Source organism: Pristis pectinata, chromosome 1 (assembly GCF_009764475.1).
Source record: "Pristis pectinata isolate sPriPec2 chromosome 1, sPriPec2.1.pri, whole genome shotgun sequence".
Classification (NCBI taxonomy): Eukaryota; Metazoa; Chordata; class Chondrichthyes; order Rhinopristiformes; family Pristidae; genus Pristis; species Pristis pectinata.
Genome location: NC_067405.1, coordinates 748034 through 768517, shown reverse-complemented (window position 1 = coordinate 768517; position 20484 = coordinate 748034). Strand labels below are relative to the sequence as shown.

At 52.0% G+C, this 20484-nt stretch overlaps 1 protein-coding gene across 1 annotated transcript in view; it reads left to right on the top strand.

Annotated features, from left to right (window-relative positions):
- Positions 1 to 20484, top strand: part of ankzf1 (ankyrin repeat and zinc finger peptidyl tRNA hydrolase 1) — a 23751-nt gene extending 3267 nt beyond the window's left edge. The window contains 13 exon segments of the mRNA XM_052023341.1: positions 709 to 714; positions 2035 to 2255; positions 3474 to 3592; positions 6539 to 6692; positions 7599 to 7656; positions 7659 to 7820; positions 11373 to 11465; positions 12675 to 12843; positions 15657 to 16151; positions 16552 to 16663; positions 17119 to 17286; positions 17514 to 17581; positions 20202 to 20484. Of these exon segments, the coding sequence (XP_051879301.1) occupies positions 709 to 714; positions 2035 to 2255; positions 3474 to 3592; positions 6539 to 6692; positions 7599 to 7656; positions 7659 to 7820; positions 11373 to 11465; positions 12675 to 12843; positions 15657 to 16151; positions 16552 to 16663; positions 17119 to 17286; positions 17514 to 17581; positions 20202 to 20316 (1940 nt within the window). The 3' untranslated portion in view covers positions 20317 to 20484.

Sequence of the window (20484 nt, the reverse complement as noted above, 5' to 3'; positions counted from 1 at the left end):
CTTTGATTCAATTTATTCAGAGATAAATCACCCAGCAAATTCTGCACAGGGTTCATTCTGTGTCTGACCCCGGGAGTGTGTGATGGGATGGTGTGGAGGGCTTCACCCTGTTTCTGACCCTGGGAGTGTGTGATGGGACGGTGTGGAGGGAGCTTCACCTTTGTTTCCCCTTTTGCCACTGGTCACTCTGCTGCTTGGAGTCTGCTGCTTGTGCCTGGAGTTGGAAGAGGTAGGGGAGGTCCTTAATGAATACTTTGCTTCAGTATTCACCAGAGAGAGAGACCGTGACGTTTGTGAGGATGGTGTACCACAGGGTTGTGAAAGGCTCATATGCTAGGGCATGTCGACATGAGAAGAAAAGGATGTGCTGGAGGTATTGAAAAACATTAGGATAGATAAGTCTCCGGGGCCGGATGGGATATATCCAAGGTTATTACGGGAAGCGAGGGAAGAGATTGCTGTGCCTTTGGCAACGATCTTTGCGTCCTCACTGGCCACAGGAGTAGTGCAAGATGACTGGTGGGTGGCTTTGTTTTTCCTTGTTGTTCTTTTGTTTCAGAAAGGGAGTAGGGATAACCCTGGGAATTACAGACCAGTGAGTCTTACTTCAGTGGTGGGCAAATTACTGGACAAGATTCTTAGAGACAGGATTTATGGGCATTTAGAGAAACAAAAGCTGATTAGGGACAGTCAGCATGACTTTGTGAGGGACAGGTCGTGCCTCACGAGCCTGATTGAATTCTTTGAGGATGTGACAAAGCACATTGATGAAGGTTGAACAGTGGGTCTGGTGTGCATGGATTTTAGTAAGGTGTTTGATAAGGTTCCTCATGGAAGGCTCATTCAGAAGTCAGGAGGCATGGGATCCAGGGAAACTTGTCTGTGTGGATTCAGAATTGGCTCGTCCATAGAAGACAGGGTGGTGGTAGATGGAGCATATTCTGCAGGGAGGTCAGTGACCAGTGGTGTTCCACAGGGATCTGTTCTGGGACCCTGCTCTTGGTGATTTTTCTAAATGACTTGGATAAGGATGTGGAAGGGTGGGTTAGTACGCTTGCAAATTACACAAAGGTTGGTGGTGTTGTGGATAGTGTGGAGTGTTGCTACAGGTTACAACAGGACATTGATAGGATGCAGAGCTGGGCTGAGAAGTGGCAGATGGAGTTCAACAAGGAAAAGTGTGAAGTGATGCACTTCAGGAGATCGAATTTGAAGGCAGAATACAAGGTTAATGGCAGGGCTCTTAGCAGTGTGGAGGGATCTTGGGATCCACATCCATAGATCCCTCAAGGTTGCTGCGCAGGTCGATAGGGTTGTTAAAAAGGCGTATGGTGTGTTGACTTTCATTAGTCAGGGTATTGAGTTCAAGAGCCGTGAGGTAATGTTGCAGCTCTATAGAACACTTGGAGTATTGTGTTCAGTTCTGGTCACGTCATTATAGAAAGGATGTGGAAGCTTTAGAGAGGGTGCAGAGGAGATTTACCAGAATGCTGCCTGGATTGGAGAGCATGTCTTATGAGGATAGGTTGAGTGAGCTCGGGCTTTTCTCTTCAGATCGAAGGAGGATGAGAGGTGATTTGATAGAGGTGCACAAGATGATAAGAGGCATAGATCGAGTGGACAGTCAGAGACTTTCCCAAAGTGACAATGGCTAACACGAGGGGGCATATTTTTAAGGTGATTGGAGGAAGGTATAGGGGGATGTCAGAGGTAAGTTTTTTACACAGAGAGTGGTGGGTGCGTGGAAGGCACTGCCGGCAGAGGTTGTCGGGGCAGATACATTAGGGACATTTAAGAGAATCTTAGATAGTCACATGAATGATAGAGAAATGGAGGGCTAAGTGGGAGGGAAGGGTTAGATAGGATCTTAGAGCAGGATAAAATGTCGGCACAACATCGACGGCCAAAGGTTCTATGTTTTGTGACATATTCTATGCCTAGTGTTCTATGTTTTGTTTGTCCGTTTGTGGCTTTTGCTTCCTGTCTCGCACCCACACCCTCCCCTGATCATCCCCCTCTCTCCCACTCTCACAGGTGAAATCTCCAGTATATCTGGCTCTGATTCGGAGGAGTCTGATTCCTACACCGAGCTGGAGGGACTGCACTGTCACGACGCACGCGATGTTTCCAGTCCAGGGAGCAGGGAATCTCCTGGAGAAGAGAAGCCTCAGTGTCGCCGCAGTACTCGTGTCCTCTTTAGGTCCGCTGAGGGCGAGTACCTCTCTGTCTATCGCTGTGTCCTGCAAGGAAAGCAGGTAACAAGTGGGGCTACCTCCCACTCTAAACTCTCTCCCCTCTCTCTGTCTCTCCTCGTCAAGTTGATTTTATTGTCATGTGCACAAGTACATGAGGTACAGTAAAACGGAAAACTTACTTGCAGTAGCATCACAGCCATGTGGTACAGACAGCACTGGACATAAATTATACAAGACAGTGAAGAGGGAGAATAAAATGTGCAGAAACAAGACCTTAATGCAAAAAAACACAATCAGAGACAAGTCCGAGGGAGTGCAAGAGGTGGTCCATGGTGTTCTGTTGCTGAGGTGGGGTTAGGGTTGTGCAGGTCAGTTCAAGAACCTGACGGTTGTAGGAAAGTAGCTGTTCCTGAACCTGGGCCTCGACCCGAAAGGTCGACAATTCCTTCTCCCCCCACGGATGCTGCTCGACCCACTGAGACTTCCAGCAGATTGTGTGTTACTCCAGATTCCACTGTCCGCTGTTGTGTCTCCAAAGAAAGTTTGGAAGTTTCTGAGCAGAACTTCACAGCCAATCGAGTGCTCTGACTGTTGTGTAGGAAAACAATTCAGCCAGGTTTGGACAGGAAACCCACAAATTGTGTTGTGTTAATGATCAAACAATTTGTTCAGTGCAGCAGGGCAACTGGAGGCTCTTCAGCCCATCAGCGTCCTGCATTCAATGAGGTGTTAAATGTGAATGCGACCAGAACCCCAGCATCTTGTCGTGGTCATGTTCTCTGAAATCCCAGAGAATATGAAGCAATTTGTGTAATCCCCCTTCAGTGTCATGTCTACTCCAGGTGTCATTCTGGTCCCCTCCGCGCCATGTCTCGTCCCCCCTGCTCTGTGCCCCCCACTCCATCGTCTTCCGGGTGAATAATCAGTGAATTTGCCTGAATATCTTGAGGTGCCCTGCTGTAACATCTTTACTGACTGCTTCCAGCATTGTCCTAGTGATCGAGGTGAAGCTAACTCTCCTGTGGTTTCCCAGAAAGGGAAGATTGGAACTTTCTCAGCAGGAGACCCCAAACTTCACAGCCAATGTCTCTGCCCCTTTGTGAATGAGAGAATCACATTGGCAATTTTCCACTGTTATGAATCTAGGGAATGTTGGGAAATTAACACCAACGCATCAGCTATCTTACAAGCTGTCTTTACAACTCTGGGATGAAGCCCATTGGGACCAGACGGCTTGTGGTGTGTTCTTAACCTGTGGTGATTCCTGCTTTTCCACAGACACCCGGGGAGGATGAGGACAACGATATGCTGGCTTCCCTTCTCAGCCTCAACCCCGAGACAATATGGGTAATCCTCATGACAGGTGGCGGACACTTTGCTGGAGCAGTGTTTCGAGGGCAAGTACTAGTTCCTGTGGGTCAGGTGGTCAGGTTACTGAGGGAGGTTACACTCAATGTTCTGCCTCCTTCGCTGGCAGCCCTTCACTAACAGAGGCGGTGAGAGTCCTGCTGGACGGGGTCTCCACCATGCTGCCTGTTAAATCTGTGAGCTGTCACACACCTTGCCTACTTCCACCACACAGGGATTGACCCACCACATCCATACTGACCTTTTCACCCATCCACATGAGGAGCATATCCTCCAATGCTTCGTCTTTCTAAGCGTCTGTCTAAGTGCCTCTGAAACGTAGATTGTACCTGACTCCACTCCCACCTCTGGCAGCACATTCCAGGTATCAACCCCTCTCTGTGTAAAACAACTTACCCTGCAGATCCCTTTTAAAACTCCTTCCTCTCGCACCAAGTCAATGTGCTGTTGTTTTGATACCCCTACCATGGGAAAAAGATTTTGACTCTCTATTCTCCTTGTGTCTCTTGTAATTTTGTATGCTTCTGTTGGGTCACCCCTCAGTCTCCTTCACACCAGGGAAAATGCAAGGAAATAGGAGCAGGAGTAGGCAACTCGGCCCCTCAAACCTGCCCCTATTCAATATGATCATGGCTGATCCGTGCTGCCCTTCTGTGCCATTTCTCCACACCCCTTTATTCCTCAATCTTTCAAATATTTATTCACCTTGACTTTCGATGCTTCCACCACCGTTGGGGCAGAGAATTCCAGAGATTCAGTGATGTCTAAGAGAAGACATTTCTACACACCTGTTTAAATGACTGACCCCTGATCGTGTAGTTATGTCCCCATGTTCGTGACTCTCCCCGTGGTGAAATCGTCCCAACATCTCCCCTGTCATGCCCCTTTAGAGTCTTATATGTGTGAATCAGGTCACCCCTCATTCTTCTAAACCCCAAGGAATATAGACCCCAAACTGTCCAGCCTCTCCCGGTAGGACAACTTTCCCATCCCGGGGATTACCTGAGAGCGTCAGAGGCTGAGGGGAGACCTGACAGGTTTTTAAAATGATGAGAGGCTGGACAGTCAGTGTCTTTTCCCCAGGGTGGAAATGTCAAACACCAGACGACAGGCTTTTAAGGTCAGGGGGAGAAGTTTAAAGGCAACGTGAGGGGCAAGTTTTTTACACAGAGAGTGGTGGGTGCCTGGAATGGGTTACCAGGGGTAGTAGTGGAAGCAGGCAGTCTGGTAGAGTTTAAGAGGCCTTTAGACAGACACATGTATGTGAAGGGGATGGAGGGATATGGATGATGCACAGGAGGAGAACGTTTAGCACAAATGGGCATCAAGATCATGGGCCGATTGGCCTGTCCAGTGCTGTACTGTTCTGTGTTCTGTCTATTATGTTCTGGTGCCTTGTCCACCTTTAGCCCACTGAGCTTCTCCGATACTTTATCCCTGTAATTGGATTTCCATAATTCTACCACATTATTTGAAATTAATCCACCTGATATAGAACATAGAAAAACAGAGGAACAGGCCCTTTGGCCTAGGGTGTGTGCGCCGACCATGATGCCACTCCCATCTGCCTGCACGTGATCTGTATCCCTCCATTCCCAGCCTGTTCATGTGGCTGTCTGAATGCTTCTTGTATCTGCGTCCACCACCTCCCCGGCAGCCCGTTCCAGGCACCCACCACTCTGTATTTAAAAAAAACTTGCCTCGTAGATCTCCTTTACACTTTTCCCCTCTTATCTAAAGCTACTCCCTTTATTATTTGACCTTGCGAAAAGACTGACTGTCTACCCTTTCTATGCCTTATAATTTTCTATACTTCCATCAGATTGCCCCTCAGCCTCCAATGCTCTGGAGAAAACATTCCAAGTTTGTCCAACCTCGAATAGCTAATACTCTATAATCCAGACAGCATCCTGGTGAACCTCTTCTGCACCCTCCCCAAAGCCTCCACATCTTTCCTGTAATGGGGTGACCAGAAATGCACACAGTACTCCAAGTGTGGATTAACCAAGGTTTTCTTTAAGAAGATATCAGCAATATCTTCCACACTGAAGACTGATGCCAACAATTTATTCAACATATCTGCCATTTCTGCTGGTCATTTATTCACCAGCCTCCTTCTCCAAAGCCCCTTGCCTTAGTCACCCTGTTCCTATTTATATATACGTAGAAACTTCTATTCTGTTTTTACTACATTATCTCAGAGTTCATTTTTCCTCTTTTTATCAGCTTCTGCTGCTGGATCCTAAAAACAAGCCCAGCCTGTCCAATCTCTCCCCATAACCTTCAGCCTAGGCCACGTCCTGGTGAAGCTTCTCTGCACCCTCTCCGGTGCAGTCACATCCTCCCTGTAGACGGTGACCAGAACTGCACTCTGTGGCCTCACCAGTGTTTTGTAAAGTTGCCACATAACGTCTCACCCTAGAGAGACATCAGGCCCTTCAGCCCGCTGTGTCTATGTCTATCTATACTAATCCCACGCATTAATCCCTTCTCCCTCTGTGCCCTGCTCATTCCAGTACCTGTCCAGATGCCCCTTAAATGTTGCCACAGTTCCTGCCTCCACCACCCCCTCGACAGCTCTCTAAACCTCCTCCCTCTCACCTTAACCCCATGCAGTTTTAGACACCCTGCTGTGGGCAACAGACCCTGGCTGTCTACCCTATCTATACACTATTCATTTTCTATAACTCTGTCATGTCACTTCTCAGCCTCCTTTGGTCCAGGGAGAACAGACCCAGCCAGTCCGCTCTCTCCTGTGAAGGCGAGAGCAATGGTGCCTTCACTGCCCACCCGACCCGTGGCACCACTGGCACTGGGCAGTCGATTTGGACCCAAGTCCCTTGGGTATTTGTATCTAAACCACGGTGTCTCTGACCTGTGGGTGTTTGAAGGAGGGGGGGTGGGGGGGTCAGTACCGGGGTGGGGGCCTGTAGTGCTCCCGCCCTTTATTGACGCTGCTGATTTCCCCCTCCCAGGGAGGCTGTCATCCACCACAAGACCTTCCACCGATACACCGTCCGGGCCAAGCGTGGCACTGCGCAGGGAGCTCGGGATGGACAGAATCGAAGCCACGCACCGAAGTCAGCGGGAGCCTCGCTTCGCCGCTACAACGAGGTGGCACTCATCAAGGTAAGGAATCGCGATCTTCTGCAGCTCGGTGCTTGCAGAGCTGCTGCAGCACAGCGCGGGCGGGCACAGACTGCGCCCGGACTGCTGGCCCAGCACTGGGAGACAAGCTATATCCTCCTGCAGCGCGCACCACCGCACGGCACAGGGAATGTCTCACCACAGTGACTTGCAGCTTTGTTCACGTGCTGGCAGAATGGCCCATCACTGGCTGCGCTGCCACGTTAGCCCCATCACTGGCTGCGCACTGGCTGCACCCCGTCACTGGGTGCAAACTGGCTGCACCTGCTGCATTAGCCCCATCACTGGCTGCTCCTGCCGCATTATCCTCGTCACTGGCTGCACACTGGTTGCGCTCCCGCGTTAGCCCCCGTCACTGGCTGCTCCTGCCGCGTTAGCCCTGTCACTGGGAATGGATCGCTGATGGGATCTTTCTTCCCTCAGGGACGTCTGTGAACTGGATCAGTTTGAATGAACCCATGCTTTCGTGGCCGGGACCCCTGACATCTGGCTTTTATTTAATGACTTGAGTTTAGATTCCTTGGCTGCGTGGTGGGGTTTGGGCTCCAGTCTGTGGATCAGTCCTCAGGCCCTACGTACTGTTCCAGTGTCTGAGTCTCTCTGCCACCACCCCAGGCAGTCGGTTTAAACACAGGAAGCTCCCACAGTCACTGTGCCCTTGTAGTCTGCTCACTATTGGCCAGGACCCTGGGAAATATCCCCTTGATCTTTCTGGGAACGGTGCTGTATAATATTTGATGTGTACCTGGGAGGAACTTCATTGGTCTTAAGTGGTCAGGATTTATGAGATGTGAAGGGCACTGTAGAGGCAGGTGTCTGCTGCTCTGTGCGGTCGGCTCCTCCAGTGAGGCCCGTTTTGTGAGCAGGACTGGCTCTTTGTGACTGCAGGATATAGAAGATTTGCTACTGAGTTGGACTGAGTTCCTGCAGGCAGCCAGCGCCATCTTCCTCGAGCTCCCAGCTACAACAAAGGCATCTTCCTCGGTGGTAAAGTGCCGGCTCTGAACCGCGGTGACAACCGACTGCGTAGCATTCCCTTCAGCACCAGGAGGGCCACATTCAGAGAAGTGAAACGGGTGCACACAGCCCTCTCCACTGTGGAGATCTATGGTGAGTCAGTGTAACTGTAACGTGTGTCTCCCCCCCCACTGTAGAGGGTCTGTGGGTCAGTGTAAACTGTACCATGTGTCTCCCTCCACTGTAGGGGGTGTGTGGGTCAGTGTAACTGTACGGTGTATCTCCCTCCACTGTGGGGGGTCTGTGGGTCAGTGTAACTGTATGGTATGTCCCCACTGTGGGGGGTGTGTGGGTCAGTGTAACTGTATGGTATGTCCCCACTGAAGGGGGTGTGTGGTCAGTGTAACTGTATGGTATGTCCCCACTGAAGGGGGTGTGTGGGTCAGTGTAACTGTATGGTATGTCCCCACTGAAGGGGGTGTGTGGGTCAGTGTAACTGTACCAGACCCACACCTTTGACCATAAGTCCATCAGGCAGTGGTCAGCACGGAACATCCTGCAGACACTGCAGGAGAAGGATTCGATGGATATTGTGGGGTGGTTCCCTGAGCAGACTGTCAAGACCATTTGGCAGAAGGTCTCATCGCCAGAACTCACCAACAAGTACCAAGACCCTCGCTTGGCTGGCGGTGAGAGGGGCCCTCCCAGTCAGATCCTTCCTGCATGGTCGGAACCTCACTCCCAGCGAGCGCTGCACCCGGGAGGACTGCGCTGGGGACGAGACGGTCGCCCACCTCTTTGTGGGCTGTGGGTTTGCGAGGAGGGTGTGGTGAAAGACACAGGGGTCCTTGTCACAGTTTCATCCCCAGCAGCTGTGTAACAGAGGATTCTCCGATCTACGGGCTGTTCCCGGGGACACACACAGAGACGGACATCAACTGCTGCTGGAAGGTCATCAACTCGGTGAAAGACTCACTTTGGTCTGCCCAAAACTTGTTGGTCTCCCAGCACTGCGAGATGTCCGTAGGGGAATGCTGCCGGCTGGCACATTCCAGGCTGCAGGAGTACGTGCTGAGGGATGCACTGAAGCTGGGTGCAGCCAACGCGAGGGCTCGGTGGGGAAGGATGACGGTTTAGGATTCTCCTGTCACTGGAGGGGGGGGTTGGTGTGAAGTGGTTCATTTTGGTAGGTCAAATATGATGGCAGAATATAGTCTTAATGGTAGGACTCTTGGCAGTGTGGAGGATCAGAGGGATCTTGGGGTCCGAGTCCATTGAACACTCAAAGCGGCTGCACAGGTTGACTCTGTGGTTAAGAAGGCATATGGTGTATGTCCTTCATCAATCGGGAATTGAATTTAGGATCCGAGAGGTATTGTTGCAGCTGTATAGGTCCCTGGTCAGACCCCACTTGGAGTACTGTGCTCAGTTCTGGTCGCCTCACTATAGGAAGGATGTGGAAGCCATTAGAGAGGGTACAGAGGAGATTTACAAGGATGCTATCTGGAATGCAGAGCATGACGTATGAGAGCAGGAGAGAACTCGGCCTTTTCTCCTTGGAGCGACAGAGGATGAGGGGGGACCTGATAGAGGTGTATAAGATGATGAGAGGCATTGATCGGGTGGATAGTCAGAGGCTTTTCCCCAGGGCTGAAATGGTGGCCACAAGAGGACACAGGTTTAAGGTGCTGGGGAGTAGGTAAAGAGGAGATGTCAGGGGTAAGTTTTTTACTCAGAGAGTGGTGAGTGTGTGGAATGGGCTGCCGGCAATGGTGGTGGAGGCGGATACGATAGGGTCTTTTAAGAGACTGTTGGACAGATACCTGGAGCTGAGAAAAATAGAGGGCTCTGGGTAAGCCTAGTAATTTCTAGGGTAGGGACATGTTCAGCACAGCTTTGTGGGCTGAAGGGGCCTGAATTGTGCTGTAGTTTTTCTGTTTCTATGAACTCCATCTGCCACTTCTCAGCCTGGCTCTGCATCCTATCAATATCCCTCCACAAGCTCCAACAGCCCTCCACACTATCCACAGCACCACCGACCTTTGTGTCGTCTGCAAACTTTCTAACCCACCCTTCCACCCCCTCATCAAATCATTAATAAATATCATGAAAAATTGAGGTCCCAGAACTGATCCCTGTCGGGACACCACTAGTCACAGCCCTCCAATCCGAATGCAACTCCCTCACCACAACCCTCTGCTTTCTACAGGCAAGCCAGTTCTGAATCCACACAGCCAAGCTCCCCTGGATCCCATGCCCTCTGACCTTCTGAAGAAGCCTACCATGTGGAACCTTGTCAAACACCTACTAAGATCCATGTAGACCACATCTACTGCACTACCCTCATCAATCTTCTGGTCACCTCCTCACAGAACCCTATCAGGCTTATAAGACATGATCTGCCCTTCACAAAGCCACGCTGGCTGTCCCTAATCAGTCCATGATTCTCTAAATGCTCATAGATCCTATCTCTTAGAAACCTTTCCAACAGCTTGCCCACCACAGACGTAAGGCTCACTGGCCTGTAATTCCTGGCTATCCCTACTACCTTTTTTGAATAAGGGGACAACATTCACCACCCTCCAATCCTCCGGACCATCCCGTTGACAACGAGGACTCAAAGATCCTAGCCAATGGTTCAGCAATCTCTTCTCTTGCCTCACAAAGCAGCCTGGGGAATATTCCGTCAGGCCCGGGGACTTAACTGTCCTAATATTTTCTAACAGCTCCAATACATCCTCTCTCTTGATATCTACGTACTCTAGAACATTATCCTTACCAACACTGTCCTCAGCGTCATCAAGGCTCCTCTCTGGTGAATACTGAAGAGAAGTATTCATTGAGAACCTCACCCACTTCCACAGCTTCCAGGCACATCTCCCCACCTTTGTCTTTAATCGGACCTACCTTTACTCTCGCCGTCCTTCTGCTCTTCATGTACGTGAAAAAAGCCATTGGGATTCTCCTTAACCTACTCGCCAAAGCCTTTTCATGTCCCCTTCTCGCTCTCCTCGGCCCCTTCTTAAGTTCCCTCCTTGCTACTCTATATTCCTCATGAGCCCTATCTGATCCTTGCTGCTTACACCTTATATATGTTGCCTTCTTCTTCCTAACTCGTTCCACCTCTCTCGTCACCCATGGTTCCTTCACCCTGCCATTCCTTCTCTGCCTCACCGGGACAAATTTATCCCTGACAATCCTGCAAGTGATCCCTGAACAACTAACACATCTCCAGACTACATTTCCCTTCAAAAATGTCATCCCAATTTACACACTCAAGTTCTGGCCTTGCAGTCTCATAATTTTCCCTTCTACAATTAAATATCTTCCTTTCTTCTTTGCTCCGATCCTTGTACGTGACAATGCTAAAGGTTAGGGAGCCGGGGTCACTGTCCACAAATGCTCACCCACCGAGAGATCTGTCACCTGACCCGGTTCATTACCTAAAACTAGATCTAACATGGCATTCCCTCTCGTCTAGTTTGCACTGGTTTATTGTTGTATATAGTTTGTTTTTCATGATGAATAAAGTTTATTTTGGTAAAAGACAACTGTACAGTGTCTCCCTCTACTGTAGGGGGTCTGTGGCTCAGGTAACCATACGCTGTGTCCCCCCCACCCCCATAGGGCACAGCAAGCCCAGGGATCCCACACCATGCAGTGATGTGAGCCCCATGAGTGATTGGAATGAACTTTTGTTTCCAGCGGGAGACACGGATATTGCAACAATCCACAGCCCACAGAGAAGGGTTTGGACAAAGCCACGGAAATCTGCGGAGGACACCCTGGGTTCTGACGGTGAGTACGGCAGGATTCTCGTTCAGGGAACAGGACAAATCCTTCTGTGAAATGTCAGGAGCATGGACTGTGGGAGACGGTGACGACTCTCAGCCACGTCAGCACTCATAGACTGGCTGTAGGAGGTGCAGAGGGAGGTTGTAGTCGGTGTGCACGGGGATGAGGTGATGGTGTCTGTCGGGACAGTCAGGATCTCACTCTCAGCAGGAAGGTGTTGGGGAAGGGTGGGTGTCAGGACTCTGAATATATAATTCCCTTAAATGGCCAACAGACGTAAAGTTCAGTTACTTGTGAGTTTGTTCTTTGAGCTTAAAAGTGCAGAAGGGGGATGAGTACATGTGAAACACCATGTGAGTAGTGAAGGGTCGAAACCTGTAGGGAATGTCCAGAGTAGATCAGGACCCTGGAACAGAAGGAGGTTCCTTAGCACCTTGAACTGGTGTTGCCGTTCAGTGAGAGGGGACACTGGGAATTGTAGATCGGTCGCTCTGGTGGTGGGGAAAATGCCAGAGTTTGTTCCCAGTCTCTGAATCCTGTCCCTGAGCCAATTCTCGAGCTGGTCAATACCTTGCCTTCAACTTTAGCTAATACGGAGTGACTCAAGTCCGAACCAGGCAGGACCCCGTCAACAGCTGGTTACTTCTTCAACAAAATTCCCTCCGATCCTTAGCAAAGTCCCTTATCGTTGAAAGATGGAACATTGCAGTCCAGAAAGTGACCATTTGGCCCATTGTACCAGTGCTGGCTCTTTGTAATGATTGGGTGGAAAGTTGTGGGTTGCTCTGTGGACAGTGGTTGTGGCGTGGGGCAGCGGTGTGGGGCAGCGGTGTGGGCAGTGGTGTTGACTCTGTAGAGAGGGAACGCTCTGGCCTTTGGGGGAGGGATGGGGGGGGTGGTGTTTTCCCCCAGGGTCAGGGCAGCGGTGTGGGGCAGTGGTGTTGACTCTGGAGGTAGTGGTGTAGAGAGGGAATGCTCTGGCCTTTGGGGAGGGATGGGGGGTGGTGTTTCCCCCCAGGGTCAGGGCAGCGGTGTGGGACAGTGGTGTTGACTCTGGAGGTAGTGGTGTAGAGAGGGAGCGCTCTGGGGGAGGGATGGGGGTGGTCTTTCCCCAGGGTCAGGGTTGGGGGCTTTGTCCTCACTGGGACAGGGGTGGCTGTGGGGACAATCATTGTTCCCACATAATGTGACACCTGGACTATTCCCCTGCAGAGTGCGAGGACGTGGTTATCGAACCCGCTGATTTACCGAGTACCCTCGAAGTGGTTGAAGAAACGCTGGGAACCTTGGACCTCCGGGAATTCGAAGTGTCACCAAAAAGAAAAGGAGGAAGAAAAAGAAGAAAGTTACTGCAGAAAAGTGATGGAGCGAGAAGGGGACGGTACGTACGAGGCTGTCCCTGCTCAGGGGGTGTCTGACGGGAACGGGTGAGGGAGCTCTGCTCTCTACCTGTTTATTGATAGACGTTTATTTACAGATTTACAAACTTCCATCAGAATAAATTGGTAAATTGGTTTATTATTGTCACCTGTACTGAGGTAGTGATGACTTGACTTGCATACCGTTCACACAGATCAGTTCATTACACAGTACATTGAGGTAGTACAAGGGAACACAATAACAGAATAGAGAATAAAACGTTACAGTTACAGAGAAAGAGCAGTACAGGGAGGCAATAAGGTCAAGGTCATAATGAGGTAGATTGTGAGGTCAAGAGTCCATTTTATCGTACCAGGGAACCGTTCAATAGTTTTATAACAGCGGGATAGAAGCTGTCCTTGAGCCTGGTGGTACGTGCTTTCAGGCTTTTGTATCTTCTGCCTGACAGGAGGGGGGAGAAGAGTGAATGTCCGGGGTGGGAATATTTATGTAATTCTTAAATTAAAACACGACCAATCCTGTCCAGGACCCACTCCAGGCCCTGCAGTACCCTCCGGTCCCTGACAGCCTTCAATGAGCCAGTGGACACCGTGTACTCCCTCTCCAATGACACCCGGGCACGGATGTATCCTTGGAAAGGGGGGCAGGCAGTCGTCTCTGGCGAAACCCCTGAGCCCTGAGTGAGCCTCAGGGTAGAGGGGCTCCCCAAGGTCAGGTCTGTGGGTAGAAGGGCTCCCCGGGATTAGAGGGGGTCCCCGGGGTTGGGCCTGGGAGGCTAAGCACAGGCTGGGTTTGTGACCAAGGGCTGCATCAGTTCCTTCCACCCGGCCGGTCCCCTCACTTGTTGCTGGCACTGGCACGTCCAGCACCAGCACCTCGGGCACCACACTCCCTCCCAGGTCCAGGGGTGCTGGGGCCCGTCCCTGGGTGTTGGTATGAACAGCTGACCCAGTGGGATGGGGTCGTTCCGACCCCCTCCCCTCCCCCCCCCCCCCCAGGGTGGGGCGGATTGGGGACAAGGGCCTCACCATGGTTGAAGGGTGGGACGTGGTAGGTTTGCCAGCAGGAAGGTCCCAGCCACAGGGAGCCCCTTGGTCAGGACAAGGGACACCCCCTCGGTCCTTCCCGTACACACGGGGCCATGTCAATGGCCAAAGAACCGACAACCTCAGCCACTGCCTGTCCACAGGTCTCCACCTGTGTCGCTCCTAACCCCATTGTGGTTGACGTGACGGGACCACAGGAGGGGCAGTGACTGCGGGAGGGTCCCACCCCTGGAGAGGGTGGAGTGACCGTCGGCCCCACAGACCACCCTGACGCACAATTACCGTGCAGTCCAGCAAAGGACCAGGCAGGTGAATTGGGGTGGGGAAGGGAGAGCACGCCTGGGATGGTGGCCTTACAGAAGCTGCCTTCACCCAGACAGGACCAGCCGGGCATTGGGGTGGGAGGGAGCTCCCTGGTGTTGAGTCGGGTGCTCCCGTTCCACCATTCTCCCAATCTTTCAAGCACTGAGTGCTGTCCCTGCCCCCTGGGTGTGTGTACGGAGAGGTTTACTGTGCGTCTAGCGCACACTGTCCCTGCCCCCTGGGTGTGTGTACGGAGAGGTTTACTGGGACGCTATGGAAGGAACGTTACTGTGTGGCCACGTCTAGTGTCAGATTTGTACAGCACAGGAAGAGGCCCTTCAGCCCTTCACGTCTGTGCCGAACTTTTTGCCATTTGCCCACGTCAGGTCTGTACCCTGCGATGCCTTGGCTGACGCCCTGTGTCTCTTGCTTTGAGTAGATGCAAGTCCTGAGATAGCACAAATGACGAATGCAGTCTCTGCTGATCCTGCGATTGGGCCACTGTCTGCCGGAGAAAGGAACCAGGGAAAGAAGCAGCAAAGGATTATTGGAGCATTTCCGGCCGGCACGGTGGGGAAGGTATGCTGGTGAAATCAGCAACATTCTGGTCAGTAAACGTGTGGCCATGCAGAGGGGTACGTGCTCCTCTGTCGTCCTCAGCAGGATTTCCCAACTGAAGCTATTGAACTCTGCAGATGTACCGACCGGCTGAGCTTCATTTCCTCCCGTCTCCCCAGTCCTACAGTCTGACCTCACCGTCTTCCAGCTGGGATCTCAGCTCATGTCGGGAGAGTTCAATCGCTGCAGGAGTTCCTCAGGGCAGTGCCCTGGGCCCAACCATCAGTGACCTTCATCCCCAGTCCGGACCTTCTGAAGGGTCAGTGACGACTGCACAATGTTCAGTTCCATTCACAGCTTCACAACAAATGAAGCAGCCCATGTCTGCAGACAGCGAGACCTAACCGATACCTAGGATAGCACAGCTGGTGTAGTCGCTGTCTAGCAACCCAAGTTCAGTCTTAACTTTGGGTGCTGTCTGTGTGGAGTTTGCACGCTCTCCCTGTGACTGTGGGCTTCCCCTGGGTGCTCCAGATTCCTCCCACATCCCAAAGATGTGTGGTAACTAAATTGCCCCCAGTGTGTTGGTGAGTGGCAGACTCTGTCCCCCAGAGAGCTGTGGAGCTGGACACTGACAGACGTTTAAGCCACAAGGGAGTCGGGTGGGGGGAGGAGGGAGCGATGGGGGTGAGATTGGATGAGCCCTGATCTGATTGCGTGTTGGAGAGCCTGTGGCCTCCTGCCCCTGATTCCTATGTTCTGGAGACGGGGCTGTACGAGCGAGGACGGAAGTGCTTCCATCCCACACTAACCCCCACAGTGGTCGGTGTCGGTCTGAGCTCGGGACCAAACCCCATGGATCCAAACCCTCGCGCCCCAGTCCAAGCTGCAGGTCAGCTGTGTAAAGGTGGCTGGCACTGGGGGTGGGGGGCGGGGACGGGGGGAACGGGGCCTGTGGTGTGTCTGGGAGGGGGGAGGTGGGTCCAGGAGTGACAAGGTGTGTGTTATTCGCAGGCAGCGAGGGTTACCACGTGCGTGATGAGCTGTACACGGTGTGCCGGACTGGAGACGTGCGGCGCCTGCGGGAGTTACTCCGTGACCTGCTCCCGCCTCACGTCCTGGAACCAGGCCGCTCCTGCCTGGTGCACCCGTCTGGTCCAGCTGCAGACAGCAGACAGGGCCCGGAGCAGACAGCAGACAGCAGGTCCGGACCCTGTGGGGAGACGGCTGTGGTGAGGGGGACCCCAGACGAGGGGGGTCTCCGCCCTGGGGTGGTGACGGCAGACGTGCTGAGGGAGTCAGTGGACGAGTCGGGATTCACCCTGCTCCACGTGGCGGCTGCCACGGCACAGACCTCCGTCCTACGTCTGCTGCTTCTCGCCGGCTGTGACCCGGCCCACAGGTACAGGCGCCTCTGCCGGAGCTCCCCACCGTCTCCTCCCGGTTCCATGGGATGGCACACGCACACACACTGCACATGCATGTACTGCGCACACACGTATCACACCCACACCGCGCACACGTACTGCACACGAGCACACACCACGCACACATCTACCGCACACGTGTTCCACATTCACCATGCGCACGCGTACCATGCACACACCATGTGTACACACACTTGCACCATGTGCACAGAGACCACGTACAAACATGCACCGTGTGGAGGCAGACACACAAGCAGCCTGTGCGCGCACACGTGCTGTGTGCATGGAGATGCGCATCACGCATACACATGCAATATGTGCACACAAACACGCACAGACCATGCAGTGCTAACCTATCTTGTGTATTTGTGACAGGGATAAGCGAGGCCGGCCTGCGTACGCCGTGTCTGCAGATCGGGACACGAGGAACGAGTTCCGCAGGTACATGGCCGAGCACCCCGGGCAGTACAACTACGCGAGAGCACAGGTAACAGAAAGCTGTCTGCCCAGGGGGGTCACCGGGGCGGGGGGGGCAGGGGCAGCACCATCCGTGTGTGGGGTCACTGGGGTGGGGGGGGTGGCAGCACCATGGGTCGGGGTTCACCAGCTCCAGAGATGTAGTGAGGATGGGCTGCTCACTGTAGCTGCGTGTTGGTGGGAGGGAGAGAGGGAGGGGCACCCAGCAGGGAAAGGTGGGCTGGGAACCAGTACAGGAGGGAGGGTTGGCACCGAGGGAGGGGACATGTAGGGACGGTTGGCATCGAGGGAAAGGACACGTGGGGAGTGTTGGCACTGAGGGAGGGTCCACACCGAGGCAGGGGTCATGTGGGGAGTGTTGGCACTGAGGGAGGGGACACGTGGGGAGTGTGGTTGGCTATGGTACAGTGGTTTTCTGTTGATGTATCCAGTAGTTTTGACATTTCGAGTCTTGTGTTTAAACAGATTTCTGCTCCGTTAACCGGTGAACTCGAGGCACGTAAAGCTGATAAGAAGCGAGCTCAGAAAGCAGCCCGTAAGCTGAGGGAGAAAGAACGGAAGGAAGGAGGAAAGAGATTGGAAGAGGAAGAGATTGAGAAGAAAAGGTTCTCTGCATTGAGTGAGAGAGAGAAGGTGAGGGCTACCTGGGGCTGACATGGGAGGGGAGGGGAGGGGAGGGCTGACGCGGTCAGGGAGGGGAGGGCTGTTGCAGTGGGCGAGGGTGCGGCTGCCTGGGGCTGACATGTTGGATGCAGGGAAGGGGTGGGTGTGTCTTCGGGGCAGGGAAAAGGCTGACTGTGCTCCACTGAGGGTGTGGAGTTTGTGTCGGCTATCAACAGATCCTGATTTGTGTGTTGCAGAGAGCCCTGGCTGCAGAGAAACGCTTTGCCCAACAGTTGGTCAGCAATGGAGCGAGTCACATCATCAGGTAACAAAAACCAGGTGTTCTCTGTGTAATCCACACCCTGAATCCGGCCCATAACACTTCTCCAAACCCCTCCATTAGATCCCAGCCCATAACGCACTTCTAGGGATCAGTTATTCTATGAACATCCTCTGCAGCTTATGAACGCCTGACTTATGTACAGCCTGTGAATACAAACGAACCTTTGGGAGACCGGTGGCATGGACTTGCTGACAGCTGTGGGCAACAGGCTTCTGCCAAGTGGGAACTGTTTGAGTTCCAGCAGTTCACAGAAAAGGAACTTGTTGTAGCCCTGGGTCCTGTGTAGAATGGTACGGCACAGAAACAGGTCCCGCTGGCTCACCTCCTCCATGCTGCCCAGGATGCCTGTCTACTTTACTCCCTTTTATCCACATCACCCATATCCCTCAACACCTTTCCTATCCAAGCACCTGTGCAAATGCCTCTACCACTTCCTCTGGCAGCTCGTTCCAGATATTCACCACCCTCTGTGCTGGGAAAAAATTATCCCTCAGATCTCCTTTAACTTTCTCCCTTCTTACCTTAAACCTGTGCCCTCGAGGTCCAGACTCCCCAGCCCTGGGAAAAAGACCATCCTATCTGTTCTTTCATAATTTTATAAACTGCTGTAAGATCATCTCTCAGTCTCCTATGTTCCAGTGAGAACAAACCCACCCTATCCAATCTCTCCTTATAACTACAGCCCTCAATTCCAGGCAACATCCTGGGGAATCCCTTCTGCATGCTTGCTGTGGCTACCCACTTCCTGTAGTGTGGTAACCAGAACTGTACACAGTACTCCAAGTGCAGTCTAATAAATAGAACATGGAATAGTACAGCACAGGAATAGGCCCTTCAGCCCACACTGTTGTACTGAACTAATTAAACACCTAAACTAATCCCTTCTGCCTACACAATGTCCATATCCCCCCATTGTCTGCACATTCATGTACCTATTTAAGAGCTCCTTAAATGTCTCTATTGTATCTGCCTCCAGCCCCACCCCTGGCAGCACATTCCAGGCACCCACCACTCTCTGTTTGTAAAATAAAATTGCCCCACACATCTCCTTTGAACTTGGTCCCTCAGCTTAAAAGCATGCCTTCTAGTATTAGACATTTTGACCCAGGGAAAAAGATACTGGCTGTATACTCTATCTATGCCTCTCATAATCTTATAAAATTCTATCAGATCTCTCCTCAGTCTCTGCTGCTCCAGAGAAAACAACCCAAGTTTGTCCAACCTCTCCTTATAGCACATGCCCTCTAATACAGGCAGCATCCTGGTAAACCTCTTCTGCACCCTCTTCAAAGCCTCCACATCCTTTCTGTAATGGGGCGACCAGAACTGAATGCAATCCTCCAGATGCGGAGTTTCATAAAGCTGCAACATACCTTCCTGACTCTTGAACTCAGAGCCTCAACTAATGAAGGCAAGCGTGCCGTACGCCTTCTTTACCGTCCTATCAACCTGTGCGGCCACTTTCAGGGAGCTCTAGACTTGGACCCCAAGATCCCTCCGCTCATCAACACTGTTAAGGGTCCTGTCATTAACTGTGTACTGTCCCATTACATTTGATCTCCCAAAGTGCAACACCTCACATTTAGCCAGATTAAACTCCTCCTGCCATTTCTCCACCCATATCTGCAACTGATCTATATCCTGCTGTATCCTTTGGCAATCTTCTACACTATCCACAACACCACCAATCTTTGTATCTTCTGTGAACTTACTAACCCACCCATGTACGATTTCATCGATGTACATTTATATACATCACAAAAAGCAGAGGTCCCGGTACGGATCCCTGCGGAACACCAGACCTCCAGCCAGAAGTCCCATCGACCACCACCCTCTGTCTTCTATGGGCAAGCCGATATTGAATCCAAATGGCCGAGTCACCATGGATCCCATGCATCTTAATCTTCTGGATGAGCTTCCCATGAGGGACCTTGTCAAATGCCTTCCTAAAATCTATGTAGACAACATCCACACCTCTACCTTCATCACCTACTCGAAAATCTCAATCAACAAGACACAACTTGCTCTGCACAAAGCCATGCTGACTCTCCCTAATTAGGCCATGGTTTTCCAAATGCTCATTAATCCTATCCCTAAGAATCCTCTCCAATAGCTTCTCTACCACTGAGCAAGACTCACTGGTCTATAGTTTCCAGGATTATCCGTTTTCTTTCTCCAATAACGGAACATCAGCCACTTAGTCCACCAGGACCTGGCCTGTGGCTCGAGAGGACACAGATCTTGGTCGAGGCCCCAGCAATCTCATCTCTTGCCTCTCTCAATAACCTGGGGTATATCACATCAGGCCCTGGGGACTTAGCCACTTTAATGTTCTTCAAGAGACCCAACACTGCCTCCTTTATCTCGAAATATCCTAACATATTAGCACGCTCCGCACTGATCTCCCTATCCACCACATCCTTCTCCTCGGTGAATACTGACACAAAGTACTCACTTAGGACTGGTACAATTGCAGTATAATGTCCCAACTCTTCAAGCCCCTGAATTAGATACCAGCCTGTAACTCACTGCCCGATCTCCCTCTGTTAGTATATAAACTCCTTGATCAGATTGCACTACAATTGCCTTTTGCTCTCGGCAGGCGCTGTTGGCTCTGTGGCACATCCCTGGTGGGCAGAGTCCCCTTTGAGTACCTTGACTACAGCTTCTGCACCACCCGCTGCCTTCAAGAGCACAGGAGGCAGCAAAGGCTGTGAGAGAGAGAGAGAGAGTGGTCTACCAGTGGCTGGTAGGAGCCTTCCTGCAGGACCTCCACTCCCATCACTCGGATTTCGGGCCCGTTGCTGTAGTGATGACCCGGACTTGCTGAAATGGTCGCCCACCTCCTAGTACTAGGGAAAGGTGGAGCTCTGCTGCGGGGGAGG